This window comes from Juglans microcarpa x Juglans regia, chromosome 7D (genome assembly GCF_004785595.1).
Source record: "Juglans microcarpa x Juglans regia isolate MS1-56 chromosome 7D, Jm3101_v1.0, whole genome shotgun sequence".
Taxonomy (NCBI): domain Eukaryota; kingdom Viridiplantae; phylum Streptophyta; class Magnoliopsida; order Fagales; family Juglandaceae; genus Juglans; species Juglans microcarpa x Juglans regia.
Window position 1 is genome coordinate 317,514 of NC_054606.1, and position 25,434 is coordinate 342,947.

The window sequence follows — 25,434 nt, forward strand, 5'->3', positions numbered from 1 at the left end:
CAAATTAACGCCAAAAACAGAGGGCTTAAAATACTTCATTCAAACTTTTCAGTGAACAGCTGGAGGCAAGTTAGTTTACGTCTCTGATAAACAAATGAATGAAATAGGTTTAAAAAGAAGCAGAGGAGACGTTTCGATACAAGAAAAAACAAAATCAAAAACCAAAAAAAAGAAAGCAAATGAAAATGACACGCTGAGAAAACAATGTTTGATCTCGACATTCCATCGAACAGTTGGGAGTCGGAAAAGGCATTCACCTGTATTCAGACTTAAATAATATCTTGGTTTTACCTGTCTTCGCTTCTTGATACCGTTTGCAAATCATCGAAACTTGCTAGTATGAAGCTGAATATTGAGAGTAGGGGTGTCCGACAGACAGTTCGACAAGAAGAGGAGTCAGCAGCAGAAATCTTCTGAGAAACAGATTTATAAAGCGTCTCTTCTGGTTCTAGCCCACATGAGCACGGGTTTGGACCAAGTAATGCGGGCCAGTATTATGGCTTTATTTTTGGGCTTCGCAAAGTCAAACATGCCGTCTAATACCCATAATTAAGGTTATATAAAGATATGCAAGTTTTGTATTTATTTTAAAAAATAAGATTTATTATTAAAAAAATAATTTTTTTATAAATCTTAGATTGACTTTTTTTTAAAATAAATACACAAAATTTACACATTTTAAAACTATAAATATCATATTTCCATTCATTTATCTTACAAGATCATGAAAGTCCTTTATAACTTATTTTACAAGTCGACCAGTATTTACCATTCAGGCCTATAATTTTCACAGATTTAGGGATTGTTTAGATTGAGAAATATTTTTGATCTATCTCATTTCATCTCATCTTATCATTATAATTTTATTAAATTTTTCACACAAAATACAATAAGCAATTCAACTTTTTTAAATTTCAAAACAATAATAATATTAAAAAAAAATATTTTAACAATATTTTATTCAACTTTCATCTAAAATTATCTCATCTCATCTTATCTTAGAGCATTGGCATTGGCTTCATCAAAATTATCTTTAAAATTTGATAAAAAGTACATATTTTCCATTTAGAAGGAAGTAAAGCATCTTTAAATGAGTTACCTTCGGTTGATGAGAGTCCCTAACCTTGAATTTTTAAGGTTTGAGAATTGCAATTTATCAGGGGATAAAGGATTTGCTTCAATTAGTTTCTTAAGCTCCACCAACATGATTGCTCTAGCAGATTTCGTAATATTTGGAAAGTTGCTCATTTTCTCTGTGATACAACAAACCCATTTTTGACAACATTTTCTATAGTTGATTTCAAATGTAAGGTGGAAAACTTGAACACAAATTCATCATACCTAAAATTGTCCAATGTCAAGAAGCTGAGTGATTTCCTTGAAATGTTCTTCATTAAAAGTGGCAAAAACTTTCAAATCCCACTTTTGTCCATCCATTTGCAAATAACCATAGGTGTATAAGATTGATAATTGATGCGGCAAGCCAGAAGCAAAGAACAAAACCACCATCAAAATATTTTTTATTTTTGTGAAAGACCAAAATAAATACATTATGAGGAATCCAAAAATGACTCTATGGCTGTGAAAGAGAGAGCCCAGAAGATTTCAAACACTGCCCAACAAACATTCTCAACCATACAGTCAGTATACCACTAATTTTGTTTACAAAACCCAAAAAGGAAAACGAAAAAAGTTTAATAATATCATAGGCATTGTCCAAGAGAACGTTAAAAGGGCATAAAACCCAGCATCATCATTTTTTTTTTTATACATTTGGGGAGGGGGTTTTGAACCCAAGACCTCCATTTTGAAGACTGGATTTATGCCAATCCGGCCACCTCCACCTTTGGCAACCCAGCATTATCAATTGGAAGAGCGTAAGGTGTAACATTCGAACCCAAATAGGACTCAAAATCTATTATTTTATTATTTTATTTTATCTTCAAAATAGGCTAACAGATCAGATTAAACAGAGTTTATATCTCATTAGGTTGCTTCCCTTATCAGCATTCCCTTGTGGTTATCCCTTAGGTTCCAGTTTAAATAAGATCCTAAATAGAAACCAACTCCCAACTCCAAACTCTATCCAATCTCTGGAAGACTCACGTTATCCCTTCCCCCTCATCTATAAAAAACCCACGAGACCTCAGAATTAAACACACAAAAAAATCTGGAAATAACTCACTCTCGCAGAGGCTTTGTAATTTTAGCCCAGCCACTGTCGAATAGCATAACAAAGATCCATTTCAAACAGACAGAGCAACTATGAATTGCATTTTTCAGAAACCTAAAGCTTAATACACAACATATCACAACATCCAAGCATATCAATACAAATCATCCAAGCATATCAATACAAATCATCCAAGCATATCAACACACAACATGTTAGCATATGAAAACATTCACATTCATATATCGGAGTTTGACTGACCGTACGTTTTCGACGGAGAGATTGCGGACGCAGATTGGGGAGGCAGGCACAGATCGGGGCTACGAGACGGAAGTTCTTGTCGCTAGGGAGGGATGGGTAGAGGCTAAGTGAGAGAGGGAGAGAGGGTAGTCAAGAGGACGAAGGATATTTCGAGAGAGAAGACTCAAAGACGAAAGAGAGAATGGCGTTGGTTTGGTGCGTGGTGTTTAGGGTTTTTGCGCGAAGGAGAAGAGACTCGTGGGTTTTCTGCGTGGTGTTTAGGGTTTCTGCGCTAAGGAGAAGACGAAGGAAAGAGAAATGGCGTGAGTTTGGTTTCGAGCCGTTTAAGTGCAAAACCATGACATGGCAGACCGGGTTCGCCATGTCACGGTGTGTGGTGTTGGAGAGAGAACCAGACTAATATAGATTTTTTCTTTTCCTAAACTATTGGATCACATTAGGGTTCATAAAATTCAAGCCTTTTATTTAATTATTAGAACTGAAACCCTAGTAACCTTTTTTTTTTTTTTTGAAAGTTGAATTTCATTCATAGAATATCAACAAACGTCAAGAATATAATGGGAAATAATTCCCATATAAAAAATAGAGTTAGAATGTAAAAGTGCATCTCTCGCAAGCTTGTGTGCAGCTTGATTTCCTTCCCTTCTAACATGCAAAACTGACCACTCTTCATAGCTGTTTAGTTGATTTTTGACATCTTCTATGAGCATATCCGTAGCTGACATTTCCTGATTGCTGCTGTTGATTGCTGAGATGACTATCTTAGAGTCGTCCTCGAGTATGATCCTCTTAATTCCCAATTGTAGGCCAAAACACGTTGCTTCCTTAGCTCCAATAGCCTCTGCCAATAGAGGGTCAGGGGAGAGAGGTTTATATTTTCTTGAAGCTGCCACAACTCTGCCATTCCAATCCCTGATGATTAGACCTATCCCAATTTTACACTGAAATATGTCAACCGCAGCATCCCAGTTGAGTTTAAAAGAGTTTAGAGGGGGTGGACTCCAATTAGGATTGTTCTGTTCTGTGAGTTGACGAACTGGATCATTAAAAGTGGTTGATTTGAATTCATGTAGAGTTTCCTTAGCCTGCTTTGCTACTGAGTTAGGGCCTCTAAACTCTTGTTGGAATATGAATTGGTTTCTCCTCATCCATATTCTTCTAGCTACCACTGCAAACTCCTCAATCACTTCCTTGCCTCCTGATTCCTCTAGCTCTTTAATGAGGTTCTTGATTGAGTGTTTGGGGGAGTTGCATTTTTGGAGTTTAGTTGAGCATTGGTGCCATACGTCTTGAGCAGCAGGGCAGTTCCAAATGGCATGAATAATATTTTCCTCCTCTCTTAGGCATACAGGGCAAGAAGGCTTGTCAATAACCTTCTTCTTAAATAGATTCTAGTTGGTTGGTAGTCCCTCATGGCTAGCTCTCCAAATAAATTGTTTGTCAGCTGGAGTGATCTGAAGTTTCCACAGGTTCAACCAAAATCTCTTGTCATTTGAACTACTAGATGCCTGGCCCTTCACAGATTCCATCAAGTCCATTTGCAAGTGATAGGCACTCCTAACAGAAAAGGACCCCTTTGATGTGCTTGTCCAGATCAGTTTGTCAGGGCTGTTGTTGTAGCTAATGGGAATTTGCTTGATCAAAGTAGCTTCATCTTGAGAAAACACCTCATCCACCAACCTGTCCTTCCATTGGTTTGTACCAGGTTCAATTAGATCACTAACCACAACCATCGGGTTCAGTAGCCTCACTGGACTCATGATTTTAGCATATGGAAGGTTTGGAACCCATTTATCTTCCCAGACTTTAATAGATTCACCATTTCCTACTCTCCATCTAGTGCCTCTTTTTAATAGGTTTCTAGCCTCCATTATGCTTCTCCAAATAAATGAGGGCCTGCTGCCCATTTTTCCTTGAAAAAAGTCACTATAAGGAAAATATTTAGCTTTTAATACTTGGGATGCTAAAGCTTGAGGGTGTTGCAGAATCTTCCAACCTTGTTTAGCCAGCATTGCAAGGTTGAAGCTATGTAAATCTCTGAATCCCATGCCACCAGCTGCTTTTGATTTTCCCATAGTCTTCCAAGATACCCAATGGATTTTCCTTTCCTCTTCAACCTGACCCCACCAAAAGTTTATCATGACTTTGTTTATATCTTTCAGAAGAGACCAAGGGAGTTTAAAGACGCCCATGCTATAAGTTGGCATTGCCTGCACCACTGCTTTGAGGAATATTTCTTTTCCAGCTTGTGATAACCATTTGACTCGAAGACTGCTTAGCTTTTGTCTGACTTTGTCCAGTATAGACTTAAAGGATTGGTATCTTGACCTGCCTATTAAAGAGGGTAGACCCAGATATTGTTCATAAGGAAGGCTAGATCTCACTCCTGCTATCTCTAAAATGATTTCCTGGTTTGCCCTTGGAGTGTTCTTGCTAAACTGTATAGAGGACTTCTCTTTGTTTAAGCATTGGCCCGAGGCTTTTTCATAAATATTTAGCAAGTAAATTAGCCTACTCCACTCAAGGGAGTTTGCTTTGCAGAAAAGAAGGCTGTCGTCTGCAAATAGAAGATGATTAAGATGAACTCTGCCTCTTGCAATGGGAACACCCGAGATAGCTTTGGAGGATTCTGCTTGGTTGAGCATAGAGCTTAGCACTTCAGCACATAATATGAAGAGGTATGGAGACAAAGGGTCTCCTTGTCTAATACCTCTAGTAGGCTTGAAAGGGTTTGAGGTATGCCATTCAGAAGGATGGAGTATGATACTAATTCCACACATTTCATGACAAGTCTGATCCAGTTTTCAGCAAAGCCCATTTTTCTCATGACTTCTCTAAAAAAGGCTCATTCAATTCGATCATACGCTTTACTCATATCTAGCTTTAGGGCCATGTAACCCTCTTTCCCTTTCAGTCTACTCTTCATGGAGTGTAATGCCTCAAAAGCTACTATGATATTATTAGTGATTAATCTGCCTGGGATAAAAGCAGACTGTGTAGGGGAAATGATGTCTTGCAGAATAGTTTTCAATCTGTTAGCCATGGCTTTTGAGACGATATTGTAAATCACATTACACAGGCTTATTGGGCGAAATTCAGATACTTTTGAGGGACAATTCAACTTAGGAATCAGTGCTATATATGTATAATTTATAGAATCAAATTGGCCATCAGAATTGAGCAAGAAAAGTGCAGCTTCGCTGACCTTATCACCAATCTTACCCCAATGGTTTTGGTAGAAAGCTAGGGGGAAACCATCTGGGCCTGGAGAGCTCAAAGGGTTCATGCTAAAAAGTGCTTCTTCAACCTCTTGACGTGTGAATTTCCTAGTTAGCCTTGCATTCATATCAGTGGTGACAGATCTGTCTAGATGCTTTAGGCATAGGGGAATGTTTTCGGGGCAGGAAGTGTTGAAGAGACCCCTGAAGAAATTTTGAAATTTTGCACTGATCCCTTCCTTTGTTACTGCCTCTTCACCATCTCCATCTGAGATTTTACCAATGAAGTTTCTTTTTCTTCTATTGGTAGCACATTGGTGGAAGAATTTAGTGTTCCTGTCCCCTTCCTTCAGCCATTTCTGTTTTGCCCTTTGTCTCCATCTTTTGTCTTCCTCATCAAGCATCTTGTCTAGTTCTTGTTTCTTTGCCCTTATCTCCTCTGTAAGATCCCCAGTATTTGCCTTCTGTAGAGCTGATAGTTGTTGTCTCTTGGCTTGTAGTTCCTTCCTTTCCCCCTTTGCTATTATCAAACCCCATTTTTTTAGTCTATCCTGGCATCTGGCCAGACTTGTAACAGCCTGGTCTAATTTGTTAGTTGCTAAGCTGCTTTCTTTCCATGCCTCTTCCACTATCTTGCTGCACTCCTCTCTGGCTGCCCAACAGACCTCATATCGAAATGGCCTTTCTTCTCTTGTAAAGAACTGGTTTCTAGGGATAATGTTAATAATAAGAGGTCTATGGTCAGACCTTTGGACTGCTTCTGTACTCACCATAGTATCTGGGAACATCTCTAGCCATTTTTCATTTGCACACGCCCTGTCCAATCTTTCTTTGGTGAATTGAGGTCCCTGCCTGTTATTACACCATGTGTATTTATCTCCTATATAGCCTAGGTCACTCAGCCCGTTCAATACTAGGGATTGTCTAAAGTCTTCCATCTGGGAATTAGGTCTCAATCTTCCACCAAACTTTTCATCATTATGTAAGATTTCATTATAGTCTCCAACACAAAGCCATGGGGAATTATCTGTGGGTTTCAAAGCCTTTAGTAAGTTCCAACTGCAGCTTCTCTTGACTGTCAAAGGATGTCCATAAAAGCCTGTCATGAGCCATGTGCCCCTATTACCTCTTATCTTGATAGAGATATGGAAGTGAGAGAAGTTTTTCAAAGACACCACCAATTCATCCTTCCACAATAGTGCTAGACCACCACTAGCACCCATGCTATCAACCACGAAACAATTTTTCATCCATAGTTTTTGCTTCACTTTCTCCATTTTGGATCTAGAACACTTAGTCTCCATTAGGAAAATGAGACTTGGGGACTTTGTCTTCACCAAGAGGAGAAGTTCGTGAACTGTCCAGGGGTTCCCAAGCCCCCGACAGTTCCAGCTTATGCACTTCATGGCTGTTGGTGGTGTTGTCCAGTAGCCACCACCAATAAATCTTCCTTGAGATCACCATAACATGGATGAGTAAATTTCAGTTTTTTTTGAACATCTAAGGAACTTTCCTCAGTTAGAGCAGTACCAGAGTTCCTCTTTAAGGGTGTTAACAAGTGAGTCTTTAGAGAAAGGTCCTGGTTGTTATCAGTGGAGCCAAGGATATGAGCCCTGGCTCGCCTCTTCCAATGAGTGTTTTTCTTAACTTGAACCAATTGATTAATCTTTTGGGACATTAATTGGTTTAGAGAATTAACTTGGGAGGCTAATGAAGGTCCCTTGTCTTTTGGAAATACGTCTGAGTGGCTGGTATGTGACATCTCCACATCTGCATGGGCTTCCGAGGACCCACTTTCCTTGACATCTGATTGGACTTTTGGAACTGTAGGCAGCTTCTTTGAGGTTTCCTCGAGACTTGGTACTTTCGGTATGTCAACTTTCCTATCCTGTTGATCCTCCTTTTTGGGCACCAGAAGAGTATGGGCACCTGCAGCAATATCCTGAAAATAAGGGGATTGATTATGGTCGATAGCATGGCCTTCCTCTTCTACCTTTTCCTGCTGTCTGATTGATTGTTCATAGCTCCGGCCACTTCCTTGGTATCTTTTTGTGGTTGTGCTGCCGGCCTTTGGAGGATTAGCACGGAGCCAAGGACCAAATTCATTGCTTGGTTTACCATTTGTTCCTCGTGAACCTTTTGGGTAGCCTCCTTCCTTATGTTTTATAGTGCCACACTGAAGACAAAAAGAGGGAAGACGTTCATATCTGATAGGCAACCTATACTGCTTATCATCCAACTTCAGTAGCCTTCCTCTGCAAAGTGGTCTAGTAATATCTATCTTCACTTTTAATCGTAAAAACGGACCCCATACATTACCAGTCTCATCCATGTCCAGTTGAAGAACGCTCCCAACCCCGGACCCTATTTGCCTTCCTATCTCATGAGTCATACTTACCAAAGGCATATTGTGAATTTGGATCCAGAAAAACTCCGAGGAGAAAGAAGGATCTCCTTCCACTAGGGTCCCTTCAAGGTCTTCCATGCATAAGAATCTTCTGTTTATCCTGTTGGAATTGAAATTCGACCAGGAATTTGTTTAGACCCATCTCTTTAAACTGTACCCAGCCCATCGTGTTCCACACTTTAACCATTGTCGATCTAAAAGCTTCTTTGTTGACCATTCTCTCAGAGATGATCAGAACCATAATGCAAAGTTTTCCTTTTCCCACTTCTTTCCTAACTTCAACCTGTGAGATCTCCACCTCTACTCTCTTGTTCTGATAACAAAAACCTTTTCTACATATTTTCCATCTCATTCTCCATTGCTCCCCCACCCTCAAAGCAGGGACCACCAATGCTCACGCAAAGACTATCGAAACCCTAGTAACCTTAAAACAATAGTAATGTACTCATTAACCGGCAATCACTGACCCCGATGGTAAAGCAAATAGCCCAAAAATTCAAAACCTTTGAAGCTTGTACCAAAAGCCACACACAAACTCAAATACGAGCACACGACATGAAAGCAGAAAATAAATCCAAAAATTGCAACCCTATCTATCTCCCCACGAAAATCAAATCAGAAAATTCAAAACCAGAAGAAAGGGTAAAGAATTATTTACCGAAATATACTCGAGAAGAATCCAAGTATATTTACGTTTTACCCCTAGGTTTATTTCTTTTCTGACAAACAGGCTTATTCCTAATTAGCACATAATGCGCGTGAAATTATGCTGTAAAAATATTAATATTTGCTTCCAAAAAAAAATTAAATTTTGAAGTTAAAAAAAATAACATTCATCACTCGTTTGATAGTTGTATTAATGTTATAATATTTGATTTATTAAAAATCTAATTTTAAATCATTCAAGTATTATTATGTCAATTAAATACAAAATTGTGTTTGCTGTGCACACCGATTCGAAATAAAATTTCTCTAAGATTTATTATTATTTACTAGTTTCGAATAGTTGTAATATTAATACTTCTCCCCAATAGATAAGAGTAGGAATGGCGATGGGAGGAGCGAGAAGAGGAAGGTGTTACATAGTCTACCAATAAAATGGACGGCAGTAGTCTCAGAACCCTAAATGCCATAAGCCCCCTCCATTTTCATTTCCATTTCCGCTCCAAATGTCCTCTCTTTCGCTCTATCCAGTTTGCCCAATTCAAGCACAAGCTCCACCTCTCTCTCTCCTCCTCTCCCTTCTCTCCTCTCTGCTCTCAACGTACTCTCTCTCTCACTTTCTCTCCATACATGTTCCCGCATATTGGTTTATGTCTTTATATATGTTCTAAACTTAAGTTAGATTTTCATATGATGTGTGTAACGTTGGTATGATGTCGCAGCCGAAGGAGGCCTGGAGAGTTCTCTGCCCTTGCCTCGCGGTGTGGGCAAGGCGGTGACCGAGGAGGTTTCGAGAAGGAAGCTTCTTCAAGTGGTTTTAGTTTCACCTCAGGTACCACTAAAATGCTGCAACTTTTCCCAAGGCCCCCGCCTTTCTGTTTATTTCTTTCAGTTAGTCTATAAAAACTCCCTTGTTCTTGTTTCTTATTACGTTGGGTAGTTGATAAAGTTAAGACTTTTGCCCTGGTATATGGTTGAATTGCGTGGAAAGGGAATTAGTCTTCCACAAACTGTTGTGGAATTATTATGTGCGTTTATGTATTTTGTATAAAAAAGTGTTTAGGGAGGAAGGAAAGCCTCAAGTGCTTTGAATGGTGAAGCTCCCTGTATGAAACCAAAGTATGATATTACTGATATTTGATTGATGGGATATGAGTAAAACATCGGATCACAAATGCTTGGCTCTTAAAGTTAGTGCCTTGGTTGTCTAATAAGTACGAGAAACTTTCAAAGACGCATGCTTATTAGGCATATGTGACTGTGATAATGTCTCTTAGCTGTCGCGTATTTACTCCTTGCCAAGTATAAGGATCTGCGGATGGAGTCTTGCTGGCTATTTGGTGATAAATGTCAGTGGAGTACCGAGGAATGGATCCATGCTTTTTCTGATGAGTACAGCAATTGGTGTGAAGTGAAAACTGAAAAAGCAGTGGTTCTACCCAACACAACATCTAGAGGGGTTGAATAGGTGTAGTTCAAAATTTTCTGGTCTAATAAAAATATTGACAAGTACACAATTAATCAAAGAGACAAATCACACAAATAATCAACGCAGAGATTTGGTCACAAAGTGGAAACTCATTTGAAAAACTTCTTCAAAATATAAAACCACTCCGGGTGTAGATCACCACCACAAATCCACTATAAAAAATTTTAGTTCGTTACAACCAATTTAGAAACACTCACAAAACTTTTGTAGTAGCTAAACTTGGCTTGCAATACCACAAGTGACCCACTTGATCTTTGCATGCATGTAGTGCTAGAACTTCGACATTTCTATAGCATCCCACGAGAACCTCTCGATCTCTGCAGCAACAGCAGCTCCAGAAACCTTCCGGCCAATGAACACATCCACTCCAATGGACTCAACTTTATTTTTATCTTGAGTGTGATTTGGTGGAGGTATATTTTCCAAGAGATTCAACTTTGAATGTGAGGGAGAGTTTCTCTTGAATGCTCTTGGAAGGGGGCTTTGTTTTTCCACACAAGGGCATAATGAAATGTTTCCTTTTATACCTCCCAAGAGTGAGGCACTCAAGCCTTAGGAAAAATTAGGTTTTCTGAACATTGGCTCGAGTAGAGTGTCGAGCGCGGGTCGAGCAAATGAAGCACTTCTGAAGTCGCTCGAGCGCCAGGTCGAGCTAGGCTTGAGCAAACTCTCTGGATGTCCATAGCTCGAGTGTTGTGCCGAGTGTCATGTCGAGCGAACTCTCTGGATGTCCATAGCTTGAGCATTGTATTGAGCGCCATGTCGAGTGAACTCTCTGTTTTGAGTGTCGCTCGAGCCATGTGTCAAGCGAAATTCCTGTTTGTGTTCTGCTCGAGCCGTGTTGGGCTCACTTGACCCCCTTTCCACTTTGACACACTTCAACACTTGTTACAACATAATTTTAAAAAGGTTTTCACAAGAATATGCCAACACTTATTTTTACATTAACAAAAACAATATGTTCAACTTTGATAAAAATGGGTATCAATGCAACCAGGTTTGCACGGTATGCTTTACGAGTTAAGAACATCAATGAAGGTGTGTTGATAGCAACTCATAGTTCACAGTCCGAGTTTTTAATATGTGTGGTCTGTTAATTACTTTCTTAGCTGACAGTTGCTTCTGTAGATAGCAGTTCAATGTATGGCAATATTTTACATTATTTTTAGATAATAAAGGTTGTAATTGGTACTTCAATTTATACTTCTCCAATTCCACTACTGATCAATTTCTCCTAATTAGGGAAAATACTTTGGGAATCCCATAATTTGGTCACTCAAAATTATAGTTCATGTTTGGTGATTTTGAAAACTTGTGTAAATATTTTTTAGATGTGTTTTGTATTAGGTTTTGTGTGGATGGGTGCAATGATAATTTGTTTGGATTTCTCATTTTTTAGAGTGTTGTATTGTCCCTCGCAGATTCCTGGAAACACCGGTTGCATTGCCAGAACATGTGCTGCATCAGCTGTTGGACTGCATCTAGTTGGGGTATAGATTTCCTATTTGAGTGTGATTGTTATTTTATCATGTTGTTTATATAAACAGTATCATTGAACTGCCCTAGACTGACCCTTTATTATAAAGTTGCTGCTGCCTTTTGTTGATTAACATGCATCTTTTCTTCTTCAGCCATTAGGATTTCAGGTGGATGATGCAAAATTAAAGCGTGCAGGGTTGGATTACTGGCCGTATCCAAGCATATCTTCCATTAATTTTCATTATTTCAGTTACTTTTTGTCGGATATAAATATCCACCTTTAGTATTTTATGAACTGATAATTGATATGGGAAAGTTCAAAACCAATTTCTTTGCTGCCTCAAGGTTAAAAAATGGTTTTAAGCTCTTTGTTTTACAACTGAAGAGTTACTTGTTCTGGGAAGGATATGCTACTACCTTGCTTTCTTGCCTTTTGTGCCAAAACCAGATTTAATAGTTTAAACTTGAACTTATGTGATTGGCTGGATTCAATCATGGCTCATTCAGACAATTTTCTGCCAACTGCCTTTTGTATTTATGTTGTGTCATCAATGTCCTTGATGCTTGCCTATTTTCAACAATTAACTGTACTGATAGATATGTGGTTGTTAAAGTTCATGGCTCATGGGTGGAGTTTCGAGACTATTTCAGGCGACAGGTTCTTTTTGTCTCATAAATTGGAATTCGGAGACGTTTCTTTTGCTTTGTCTTTGACTCCGACTGTTTTCTGTCTTTTGACACAGGGTGGGGAAAAGCGGTTGCTTGCATTCACCAAGAGAGGAACGGCAATTCATTCAGTAAGCCTTGGTCTTTCTAGTTTGCTTTGTACCCATGGTTATTTGTTAATGTGCATTATTTAATTGTGTTCTTCAACTTTTATTTTGAATGAGAGAGCTTGAACACCTCAGTTAGAGTTCTTGAAGAGCATGTTAATTTTCATAATGAAAATAGAGAAAGTTCGGTGGGAGGGATTAGAGTCCTAGAGTTTTTCTCTTGTCTACTTCTTGTGTACTTTGGCTATGCCTAATTATGTGGATTAAAAAAAAATTGTTAATGAAAATTACTTGAACTCCCGAAGCATTTCAATATATGGATCATTGACATTTGGGTAACGGGTTTTGTGTGTCATGAAATCATTCATAGTTTGTATGGATTTCATTTTTTATTTCTTTTCATTTGTCTTAGGTTTGGTTTGGATAGTGAAACCATCTCAACTCATCTTATCTTATCTTATCATTACAACTTTATTAAATTTCCAAACAAAATACAATAAACAATTCAACAAAAATAATATTCTAACAATATTTTACTCAACTTTTAACTTTCATTTTATTTCATCTCAACTACCAATAAAAAAAAAAAATTTATTTCATCTCAACTCACTATCTAAAACCAGGCCTTAGACTTGAGAGATAGAAAACGAAAATTATACAGGCTAATGATCTTTGGACCAAATGGCTTATCTACTCCTTCATAAAAAACTGGTGCAAGTTGAGCTAAGGGGGTTCGATCATGTATAACATTTGCCTATGAAATATAAAAGCGAGTGTTGTGGATTAAAAAAGTATGCAATGCAATTATAAGTTTGAAGTACGCATTGCCGTGTACAAGTTGAGATGTAGTCACTGAAATAGGATACAAAGATCCAGGACACTTGGAGCTCGATCGAAGAAGAAACCATAAATCCAAAGTAAACTAAAGATGAGGTGATAGGTTGTCATTTTATAATGAAACTGGTATGGAGTCTGACCTCTCTCTCTCTCTCTCTCTCTCTCTCTCTCATAATGTCATCTTTACGTCTCCATGAATTTCTAGGTCGTGCTTTTTCTAGTTAAAATCTAGTTGATAAAATGTTTTCAATTGACCATCCTTAGTTGTGTTTCTGCAGGACTTTTCTTACAGAAGAGGTGATTATCTCATATTTGGCTCGGAAACTTGCGGCCTACCACCTGAGGCGCTGCTGGACTGCAAAAGTGAAACATTTGGAGGTGGGACCATTCGGATTCCAATGGTTGAAACTTATGTTAGGTGTCTTAATCTCTCTGTAAGTGTTGGCATCGCCTTGTATGAAGCTTCCAGACAGCTAAACTATGAACAACTTGAGGCCCCATCTGAAAATTGTGTGGATACAACCGAGCAATCCTTTATTACCGAGGATATTTTCTGTTGATTCATAGTTGGATGAATTCGTAGTTTATTGGCAATTTGATCTTTATTGAGCGGAGATGGTGGTTTTTGGAAGTAGCATGAATCGTGGTTTTTGGATGACGCTTTGGCTTGTGTATTAATCTATAGATAAAAATAAGTACACACCACGTCTGCAAAGATAAAGCCTCGTTCTGTACCAGAAGACTCAGACTGCAGAGAGTGAGTCCACCGACATATATGAATAGAAACTCGCATGGGGTCGATGAGAGGAGAGAAGTTTATGAGCCTTCCACGTGAGGACTTTGAATTGTGTTGTAATGAGGACAAAACAGCCCCATGTTTTCTCAGATACTTAAGATCTTAATTAAACACCTACCAATGTGTTGGAAGTTGGAACTGTTAATATTACAAATTTCAAGTTAAAGTTAATAAGGGGAGCGGAGGAAGATAATAAAGGGTTAAGACATCATGATCAATGATTTGGAAGATGAGAGAAAAAAAGAAGAGAGAGATTATATAATGTTGTAAACAAAAATTGATGCAACCCCAATTCATGGATTAATCATTAGATTTTATTACCAGGATCTCTTGCTATCATCGTTTTCACATGGCACCCATGCATGCACTTAACTATCTTATTATATATATATATATCACCGTCCATCTATCTTGCTCCCTCCACCATCACATTCAATTCAATTGGATTTTGACACGAGACATATTATTTTCCCCTAAGATTCTCAAGAGTTAAATATAGCTAATTATAAAATCCCAATTATTATTTTTAATTTTTATTTATCTCATTTCCCTTCCTTATTTTAAAGATATCGCTATGTTTTTTTATTTGTTGTATGTGATTAATATTGACCTCATAATGAAAGTAATTTTTAAGCGAACCAAATAAAAAAAAAACAGTTCTTCTATGTATAAGCAATTTGGGGTACCAACCGCGTACCGATTGCCTAGGTGGACTATTTTGTCAGATAGTATTTAAATAAATAAAAAAAAAAAACAGAAGAAGCAAAGAAAAAGAAAGAAGAAAGAGGAGGGTAAACGAAAACGAAAGAGAAGCAGCTTCATCTCCCTTGCTCAACGCAGGCCTTTCCCTTCCTCAACGCAGGCCACTCAATCCTTCATCTCCCCCATATCTCCTTTAATTTTATATAAAGGCAAAATGATGCATTAGAGCAGTTGGATTCCTATGGACACAAAGACCCAACAGTAATAAATTATGAATTCGGCACTCCTGGGCAAAAACCTCCCTGCTTTTCCTTTTGAACAAACAACTTGGGGCAAATTAGAATGGTTTTATGTTGAGGAACTCACACTTTCTCACTTCCAAATTGGATAGTCTCATTTTGCATTTTCAATGGTTTGTATTTATTGGAAATTCTACATGCCTTTTCTCCTGAATAAACTTTCCAAAGAGTTGAGAGTGCTGTCCTCTGTCCTTTTCGCTCTCGTTGGCTCCACATATTAACTTTTGCCAAAATAAAATTTGACAGAAGAGAGAATGAGAATCGACATTGTTAAAGTAAAGAGAACGGAGTAGAATGGAAAGAGAGAAGAAAAAGGCAAATGGGTGAGAATGAAGGAGAATGTGGGACTAGACGGTGCATTGATATTTTTTCTTTTACTGAATTAAAATTGAAACACACCATTTCACGGTACAGCCGTACCTCTTGATGCGCTTCGGTGCGCAAAATTGCTTGGAGTAGAGTTTTCCAAAAACAAAACCTTTTTTACCAAAGAGTTGCTGCCACCCTTCCAAATTTTCTCCTTTGTTTCTTTCTCTCATTGTATTTTTTTTTCTCTCTTTTTCTTTGATCTTACTCGTCCATGACGTCAGGGATTCGTCCTAAACTTCCATGGGCATGCATTGAATTTATAAATCTACTCGCGAAAAAAGCATTGAGTTATGTACCCGAAAGTGAAGCCAAGAAGAGCCATCTGTGAATTCTATCGACAAGTTGAAACCAATCAAGGCCAGACCTACTGACAGCCTAATAGATATTGCCAGTTATAGAAAGATATGGACCCACATTAAGCCAATTAATTTCATGTGTATATAAACATGGCTTGTCTCCATCTCCATATAATATATATATATATATATATATATATATTGAGAAATAATGCTTGAGAATTTAGAATTCAGATATGTCTAAACTGTATTAATGCATACTACTTGGTCCTATCTTACTACTGTTCTTTTCTCAACAATACTTACCCAAAACAAATATTTATATGTGGTACACTCATACATATGAGCTGGACATTTAATCAAACACCAAATGGGTTGGGTTAGAGTGCACAGATACTTCAGTGGCTACTAATGAAGATGTCATTGATCTATTATTGTACTAGTGTTAGAGTTAGAGCTCTCCATCCACGAACAACAAACTACTTTTCCTACTCTTTTTTCAAAGAAACGACAAAATCCATCATTCATAATCATCATCATGTTATTGAATTTTACTTCAAATCTAGGTAGAGAAATTAGTGATCGTTTGGTTACGCATGAGATGAAATGTTTGTTGTAAATAAAATATTATTATAATCTTATTTTTTAATAATATTTGTTTTTTTAAGATTTAAAAATTTAAATTATTTATTATATTTTATGTAGAAGTTTAAAAATTTATAAAAATTATATGAAATGAAATGAAATAATTTGATTTTGTGTAATCAAAACAGTACTGAAAAATTCTCTTTTTGTGGTACTTATCAAAATCTGAAAAAAAAAACAAACAAGGAAATTCTTTTTACTCTTCACTCCAGATTTTATTACAATTTTATTTTTTTTGAAAAATATATAAATCATTTTCCTATTTTATATATCTTGTTATGCCATATGTAGTTGCCTTTCAACTAAAATTATTCTAACAAAACAATAATAATGATATGGCCCAAAATAAAATAATCATATTCCAAATAATTGTATCATTTATTACTTTACAAATAATTGTACCATAATCTGCATATGAATTATCAGCCAATCAAATCAACCAATATATATATATATATATAATCTCAAATCAAGCTATAGAAATGTAATTTTGATTAGAAAAAAAAAAAAAAGAAGCTATAGAAGTGTAATTTTACCCAGTGCAATAAGGGCTGTTTCGTCCGAAAGTGTGTATTTGAAGTAAGCCAACCCCCATCCACTAGCCATTCCCTCCCTCTCTCCCCTGCTCGCAGACATATAAACAGTAGTCATACACGCACTGTCCTTCGTATTCATTTATATCACTTATTGCAGAGGACAGACATCCTCCAACTTCCCTCACATTCACGTTCTTACACCAGAGCAAAGCTCTCGCTCTTTTTCTTCTCTTATTTAGTATTTTATTTTATTTTTTGAGCTAAAGATGGGGTGGCTGTTTATATCTTTTACCATGATGTTCGTCGGCGCTCTCTCTGGCGTTACCTCCTGCCCGCCCTCGGACCGCGCCGCTCTCTTGTCCTTCAAGAACGCACTTAACGAACCATACTTGGGCATCTTTGACACTTGGGCAGGCACCGACTGCTGCTCCGGATGGTACGGAGTCAGCTGTGACCCGACAACTCAGCGAGTCGCGGACGTTAACCTCCGCGGCGAGTCCGAGGACCCCATTTTCGAAAAAGCAGGCCGCACAGGGTACATGACCGGCACGATCTCGCCGGATATCTGCAACCTAGACCGCCTCACCAACCTTATCGTCGCCGACTGGAAGGGAATCTCCGGTAAGATCCCCAAGTGCATCACATCGATCTCCTCCCTCCGAATCTTCGACTTAATTGGAAACCGGATATCCGGCGATATTCCTGAAGATATCGGAAAACTCCAGCGACTCACGGTCCTCAACCTCGCCGATAATGCTATATCTGGAAAGATCCCGGCGTCACTCGTGGGACTCTCCAGGTTGATGCACCTAGACCTCAGCAACAACCAGATCTCTGGCGAGATGCCGGCCGATTTTGGAAAGCTCGGCATGCTGAGTCGGGCCCTACTGAGTAGGAACCAGCTCCACGGCTCAATTCCCGCGTCCATATCCAAAATGTACCGGCTCGCGGACTTGGATTTGTCCATGAACCGGATTTCGGGTTTGATACCGGAGCAACTGGGGAAAATGCGGGTACTTTCTACCCTTAATTTGGACAGTAACTCGCTTTCGGGACAGATACCACCGGCACTGTTGAGTAACTCTGGAGTGGGTATACTGAACTTGAGCCGAAACAGTATTGAGGGTAATATACCGGATGTTTTCGGGTCAAACACGTACTTGATGGCGCTGGACTTGTCGTACAACAACTTGAAGGGTCCGATACCGAAGTCGTTATCGTCGGCGAAGTATATCGGGCACATGGACCTGAGCTACAACCACCTATGCGGGCCGATTCCCATGGGATCGCCATTTGATCACCTTGAAGCCGCCTCTTTTATGAACAATGATTGCTTGTGTGGCAACCCACTCAGGACTTGTTAATGTTAATGGTTCGCCCGATACAGAAACACCTCGTAATTGTTGTCTAGTGTCTCGCAATTGTGGTAAGTGATTTTATTTTTATTTTATTAAGTAAGTGTAATTTGTTAAGAAGTACTGTCGTAAGGTTCAATTATGATATTATAAGCTGAGGTGAGGGGTAAGTAAAGTCACAGAGATAATTAAAGGCAGCAGTTGCATGCACGTGAAAATTAAACATCCTGTCTCACAAGAGATTCCCAAGTGAAGTTATTGAGCAATTTCATGGGCTATCCATATATTATTTAATTTTAATTAATTGCATGCGCTATCTTTATCTTTTTGAGTAGTCTTTCAATCAGAGTCGTCCTTTTTTTGGATCGATAATCAATTAATTGCATGGTGATAGGAGTTAAACTTCTGGCTTCTTTTTGGAAAATGAGAACGACGATAATAAAGGCAAAAGGGGGTGAGAAAGAGGATTAGATGGCAAGTTGTGACCTTGTCTTTCGAGCATAGCGAATAGTGGAAGAGATAGAGATGAGAAAACTGAGAAGTAGTACGATCACAAATGTTAAAAGAAAGATTTTTTTTTTTTTTTTTTTTTAAATTCTTTGGAGTCGGGAGGAAGTTGCATCCGCCTCAAAAGAAGTAATGCATTCTTAAGTTGTGATTAGATGTTAAATTGAGTTAAATTTTATTTTATGAACAATAATGAATTAAAATGATGAAGTGAGTTTTATGAGATCTATTTAAGATAAATTTAAATGTATTTGAATGTTAAAATGAGTTAAAATGTATTTATAATAAATTAAAAAAGATTGTGAATTTTACATGTAAGTAAGTGTTGAATTAAAAAAAATATTAAGTTTTACATATAAAGAAATTTTGAGATGAGATAAATTTAATAATTTAAAAATTATATATTTAAATGTTAGATTCACAATTGAATCTAACTAAATTAATCTCAATTGAACGGGACGTTAGTAAAAGGATAGGAAGCTGATGGGAAAGTACCCTATCTTTTATGTATGCCGACATTGCAAAAAGAAGCAAAAGCATTCTCTCTACGTATGCCGACATTGCAAAAAGTTTTATCTTTTAAAAGCCGAAAACACCTTGTCATCTTTTCAATTTTCTTTTCGTTGTTTTTAAATGATCTTAACCCCAAAAACAAAAAAAGAACTTTTGGGCAGTACTAGGATCATTGAATTTTCTTGTAATCAAAGTTGCATTGTTACATAATATAAATGCACATTATGTTCGTGAAATGAATTTAGATAATCACGGGGAACCTGTTGGAAATAATATCCCATTTATTTCACCCCACACGATGAGCCTAACAAACCGTGTGCATTAATGCCCCAGGCGCATAGCATCTATGCCTATTGCTTGCTTCCTACAATTAATTATATGAGAGTTGCTATGCATAGTGACTATTTTCCATCCACACGACCTTTTACTTTTTTTTTTTTTTTTAAATGTCAGACCCTCGTCACCGAATCCAACCCATCTCTCTCCTCAATCTCTCTCGAAGACTCTCTCCCTAAAGCGCTCTCGCTCTCTAATCTCTTTCCTCAAGCTGTCCGTTGATTTAACGAAACTTGACAGGAGGATGTGGGAGTTTGGCTAGTGCAGTCTAGCAGAGGTCAAAGTCCCATACAGCAATGCATTCTGACAACCCCATCTTACGGAAATAAATGTCCGCACATGATTCACTTCCATGGAAAGGATTTAAAAAAATAAAATAAAATAAAAAGTTGCCCCACTTCACTGACATCCACGTTTAAGTTTTAACTAAAGTAGCGGCAAAGCAAAAAGGTACGGTAATTTTGCAGTAACTTCACGGTCCCTCTGCTATTTAGTCTGGAACCCGGTTGAACTAAGGCCAAGAGGCCCAACACACTGGAACCCAAGAACCCAACAAGAAGTCCATTGACATATACCTCCACAAAGCCTACCATGCGAACCGAATCAAAGACAAATTACAGAATCCTACCTTGTTCTTCTTTAATAATTTGGAGAGCTGTGTGTGTGTGTGTGTAACTGAGCATAAGATTTCTAAAGTCACAAAATTGGATAAATAATTTCTAATTCATTAACCGAATAAGGAGTATACTAACATGATGGTCATCATAATTGATACGTGTGCCTAACATCCTTGCCCACTATTCGAATTTGATTCCAATGAACCCTAGCAACAATTTGAATCTGCATTCCATCAATCACATTGAAAATTTTGACTGGCTGAGAAAGGTTAACTTGGAAGTCACCACAAGATTTTCAACCCTCACCTGCTTAACAATTTAAAAAATTCTTTTGTTTTTCAATGTATGATCAAGGAGCCTTGTGATATTGCACTGGACATTTTCATAGTAAAACAATTTGACCACTCTCCACAGAAAGTAGGAGTTTTACACCTCAAACATTGTATAGAAAACTCTAACTACCCAATCTAGGAATCAAAGTAATTTGTAATTTCTAAATTATTTGACTCTTTAGTATTGACTATGCAATACATTTATCTCTTGACTAGTAAAAATTTATTTGAAGAATAGAGAAAGTAACCGGGTACATGGCTGGATGATACAAATGCTATGACATTTCAGATTCAAATCCAATATTCCAAAATCCTTCGGGGGTCATAGGAGGAACATACCTATACCGGTGCCTAGAAACACCTTCATGATGTTCGCAGCGGAAATTCCCTTGATTACCACTGGTGTCTGATCCCCCCTCATCGGGTAGTACAGCATCATAAAACTTCTTACACTGCTTGCATTCAATTCCTTTCAAGTTTTCACGATCAGCTTTCTTTCTTACTGTTTCAACATACTTGAAACCTTTTCTTCCAGCCATTGGAACTGCAATCTGCTGCTTTTGTGGGCAGCATTCAACATTCATATCTTGTGTTTCATCATCTGAGTAGTCGAAATTCCTGTCTTTCTGAATAGGGACTGGAGGATCTCGAACTTGTTCCTTCATGGCTTTGTTCAAGTTTCCTCTGACGTTCTCTAAAGGAGTAGAAAGAAAATCGTCATATGGTTCAGGCCCACCTTGGCATTGACCTGACCTTGTATCTCTCCAATGAGATGCTGGCCTTTTTGAACCAGCTACTGGGGCAGATCTTACGTTGGACGGATACTCTGGTGCAACAGGGAAACTGGAAGCTAGAGAGTCAGGGCTCATGGTTTCAACTAATTTGGCTCCTTTCTCATCCTCTGAGCTTCCACTAAAACAATTGTCGTACATCACTTTATTTGTGTCACAAGGAGCTACAAAAGTGTCTAAAACTTTGTTTGCAGGATCTACAACACCAGACAATAGACGCATTTAGAAAGAATGATGCCAGCCATCCTAATATCTACACAATGCCAGTCCACATCCAATTTAAATAATCATGTAAAGTGTACCCATTAGATACTTCTAAGCTACAGTTTAAGGACCAGTAGATCAGCATCAAAATTCAGCAATCATATCTATGCAGCTATATATGCTTCATAATAGGATAAATAGAAGATATTTAGCAAAAAAGCATAAATAGAAGATAAAATTCAAAAGAGAACCAAAAAATTGAAAGGACAAAAGTATAAGTCTTACCACGGGAAGCTATTGAACTCTGATTATGCCTCAATGAATCACTTTGGGGGAGCATATTCTCTGTGGTAAGACCAAACCTTGAGCAGAGGAAGTTGTATTGAGATTTCAGCTTTTTGTAAGAAACAATCATTTCCATTCCTCTCTTCTTCTCAGCCAGTAATTCAGAGGTTTTCTTGTCAATTTGTTGAAGTAACTTTTTATATGAATCCCTTCCTTCTGCCACCTCACTGCTCTTTCCTCTAAGATTTACCTGTAACTCATTAATTTTCCCCTCTAAAACGGTTGCTTTGGCCAGAAGCAGCTTCTTCTCATTCTCACACTCCTGCAACTGCTGTTTGTTCTTTGACATTTCCGTGTTATTCAAATCAACTTGTTGAAGTAATTGGTTTTGTAATTTTCTTCCCTCCTCAACTTCACGAGTCTTTTTTTCAAGTTCCTCTTGAAGTTTACTAGCATTATCTTCCAAACATTCCAATTTGCTCATAAGTGATTTTTCTCTTTTCCACTATCAGTCAGTTTCTGTTCATTAGCCAGAATTTCCGAGCCAAGTGACGCAATCTTTTTGAATAAATTTTCTTGCAACTCCTTTCCGTCTGCTACTTTCTCAGTCTTTCTTCTAAGCTCCTCTTGGAGCTCATCAACTTTTTCCTGAAGCCTAGCCACTTCGGAAAGAAGCTCATTTGTCTTTTCTTCATACTCTTTCAGCTGTTTTCCTACATTTACGATAGCAGAAGCTTTCGATTGAACCAATTGGAGTAATCTATTCTGCAATTCCATTCCCTCATCAATCTCCACAGACGACTTCTTAAGCTTCTGCTCTAGCTCATCAATCTTGAGTTGTTGACTTCTTACTTCGGCAAGTAACTGGTTTGTCTTCCCTTCATGGTCCTTTGATGGCTTTTCCATCTCAAGCTTTAGAGCTTGGTTCTCTTCAAGGGCTGCTAGCTTTTCAAGTTGAAGACTTTCTATTTGGAGTTTGAGATTATTTTCTCTCTCTTTGAATGCATCTTCCGCCGCTTTCTTGGCGTTGAAATAAATTTTCTGAAGGCTTTTAGATTTTGATTGGAAATTAGGGAAGAGCTGGCTGCAGAAAATATATTCTATCTGAGAAATCCTGTCTTTTGCTTCCTGAATCGTGGCAACAAGAATGGTACTGAGGCCTGAGACATACTTCGCATCATCACAATCAGTGGGATTTCCCAGGTTGGAAGATTTTTGAAGGTGCCTTTCCATCTCTGGACTAATGAAAAAAATAATTGACAGTACAGCGGAAAATTGAGAGTGAGATTTGTAAAGATATCGTAAGCATTGGCCTCAGATAGCCAATTTTTACCAACCAAAAACAGATTCTCCAAGAGACCATTAAACAGGCAATATCCCCAGTGAGGCAAAAAAAAAACAAAAACAAAGGTTTCCTATTTCCCCAATGCTTTAAAATTCTACCTACTTGTGAGGACTACGTGGTAAAAATAAGCTTGTTCTAGAGATAATTTCATCAGATGCTTATGTGCTCAACGCCATTGATTAGAACTCTGTTTAAACCAAATAGTCCAATCGACATACAAAGCTAAAGCCTGACTCGACCTCCAAACCTATCTTATTTAGCTTAATTGTCGTCCTTGATCAGGCAGATCTATCCATTTGAAAGAAACTCACTCTTAAATAACCATAATGAAACATTTCCTGTACTCGCAAAAGTTTTTCGAGTTGTTAGAAAGCCAGATAAATTAATAAATGCTAACTAATAATGCCAGACCTGCACTACCAAACCTATCTTATTTTCTCAATTTCCATCCTTGATCAGGTGGATCTATCCAGTTCGGACAAAAAATTAACTCTAAAACAGCAACAATGCACCATTTCCTATCCTTGCAAAATAAAAACTTGCATAATTTTAAGCTAATAAAATGCCTTTTAAAACCCTAATAAACATTTGGGATCACTCGATGACAGAGATAACATTCTTTTATGCTCTTCAATTTGCGTACCGCTCTTTATACCAAAATTCTCTCGAAAAATCTAACCCTAACAAGTGAACTACAAAAGCTGAGCAAAGCATAATATCATTGTAAAATTCGGTAAAGCAACTAGAAAATCCAAAGAAAAAATTATGTAGAATGCCATAGAAACATTATATAACTGTCTTTTATATTCCTTTTTAATATTTTTGGTGCCAAAAGAAGAGAGCAGAGCTCAAGAAAGAAAACATAATTTTTTAAGTATAGATCTGTGAAACTCGAAACAAAGATACTGAGATTAAATCTCAACATGGAACAGATATATTTCTTTGAGATTCTAAAAGAATTTCTTAGAATGGAAGGTATAAAACGCAAACTGAATTTTTGGTCGTATAAGAATCGATGGCGGAAAAGTTGAGACCAATACGTAACGGAATTTATTAGAATTAAACCGACAAATCACATCCTACCAAAACTCAAAATTGAGATCTATTTAAACCATTATCTTCTTTATTTTCCTCACCAAACAGGTGGAGGTGGTCAACCAAGCGAAGGAGCGAAGATGGAAAACGAGCGAGAAAATTTAAAAAACAAAATGCAAAGAAACCCCCCCGGGCGCCCGGGCGGGGGGGGGGGGGGGGGGGGGGTGGGGATTGTGGATGAGCAAGAGTAGATACCTTACTGGAGCCTGAAAAACATTTTGGAAACTGATCTTTGGAAATTTCTCTGGGAATGGGAAGGGAATGACAGAGTGAGGGAGTGAGAGAGGATAGGAATGGGAGAAACAGTATTTTAGCGGGAAATATTCTTCTTAGAACAAGGCTTCGCGGGGAAGATTTATATTTCCCTAGAATCAAAATGTTATGTTATTACGTCGAAACTTCCCGTGGTAATTATATTAGTTCGGATTTAGAAAGGCGATATAGCTCGACTTTATTACTCCATATGGCGGCGTCATTAATACTTCTTCCAGCACGCTTTTGCAGTTTGCTGGGGGAGAGTCGTTACAATAATCTATAAAAGTGGTTTTGATTTAGAGATGAATTGAAATAATTTGTAAATAGTAAAATAAAAGTTAAATTATTTATTATATTTTGTGTAAAAATTTAAAAAAATTGTTTTGAAATTTGAAAAAATTGAATTTTTTATTATATTTTGTGTGAAAATTTAAAAAAATTATAATAATAAAATAGCATAAATTTGGATAGATTTTGAATTCAAATGAGGCCATCACCTCTACCGCAAAGTTGCCACTTCTCCTCCTTCCCTATCAAGCGTACGTACCATTTTATCGCCATCATCTATTTTGTATATAGAAAGAAAAAGTTTACTCTGCTGCCTCAAACATACTGCTCAATTTGACTATTAACTGATTTTTTTTTTTTTTTATGGAAGGAAGTGATTTTAAATGTATTGATATATTTTTTTATTTTTTAAAAATATTTAAATATATTAAAAAAATATGAATAAAAAAAGAGAAAAAAAAAAATTACTTTTACAACTATTAGCAACACCGACCAGAGTAGCACCGCTCATATAGAAATGTGCAGGCTCGCGGGGTTTTGGCCATGCTTCTCTCAAAGACAAAAGACC

General features: G+C 37.6%; 3 protein-coding genes across 4 annotated transcripts; 2 read left to right on the forward strand and 1 right to left on the reverse strand.

Annotated features, from left to right (window-relative positions):
• The first annotated feature begins 382 nt into the window (after positions 1–382).
• On the forward strand, positions 383–13,864 carry LOC121238361 (putative tRNA (cytidine(34)-2'-O)-methyltransferase). Of its 2 annotated transcripts, XM_041135209.1 has the most exons (8): positions 383–395; positions 9,129–9,323; positions 9,445–9,554; positions 11,633–11,701; positions 11,843–11,901; positions 12,288–12,348; positions 12,434–12,487; positions 13,579–13,864. In XM_041135209.1, the coding sequence occupies exons 2-8, from the start codon at positions 9,158–9,160 to the stop codon at positions 13,858–13,860; spliced, it is 801 nt and encodes a 266-aa protein (XP_040991143.1). In that variant the 5' UTR covers positions 383–395; positions 9,129–9,157; the 3' UTR covers positions 13,861–13,864. The 2 variants fall into 2 exon arrangements, with proteins under 2 accessions (XP_040991143.1, XP_040991142.1); XM_041135208.1 differs by lacking the exon at positions 383–395 and having other exon boundaries at positions 9,071–9,323.
• Positions 13,865–17,013: 3,149 nt separating this feature from the next.
• LOC121238367 (DNA damage-repair/toleration protein DRT100-like) lies at positions 17,014–18,473 on the forward strand. The gene has a single exon (XM_041135214.1). It carries the CDS (start codon positions 17,210–17,212, stop codon positions 18,305–18,307), a length of 1,098 nt encoding a protein of 365 aa, XP_040991148.1. The 5' UTR covers positions 17,014–17,209; the 3' UTR covers positions 18,308–18,473.
• A 2,396-nt stretch (positions 18,474–20,869) lies between these two features.
• Positions 20,870–24,757, reverse strand: LOC121238369 (protein gamma response 1-like). The gene is given in 4 exon segments (XM_041135215.1): positions 20,870–21,591; positions 21,884–22,376; positions 22,379–23,123; positions 24,519–24,757. Coding segments are annotated over 3 exon segments (1,944 nt in total). The 5' UTR covers positions 23,117–23,123; positions 24,519–24,757; the 3' UTR covers positions 20,870–20,878.
• Between the last annotated feature and the right edge of the window lie 677 nt (positions 24,758–25,434).

What these genes read in the sequence shown, in the direction of transcription:
- LOC121238367 (XM_041135214.1), top strand. Translation starts at nt 17,210, where the DNA reads ATGGGGTGGCTGTTTATATCTTTTACCATGATGTTCGTCGGCGCTCTC.
- LOC121238361 (XM_041135209.1), top strand. Translation starts at nt 9,158, where the DNA reads ATGGACGGCAGTAGTCTCAGAACCCTAAATGCCATAAGCCCCCTCCAT. An exon ending in CTCTCCTCTCTGCTCTCAAC is followed by an intron (nt 9,324 to 9,444) that starts GTACTCTCTCTC and finishes ATGATGTCGCAG; the next exon opens with CCGAAGGAGGCCTGGAGAGT. An exon ending in GAGGAACGGCAATTCATTCA is followed by an intron (nt 12,488 to 13,578) that starts GTAAGCCTTGGT and finishes GTGTTTCTGCAG; the next exon opens with GACTTTTCTTACAGAAGAGG.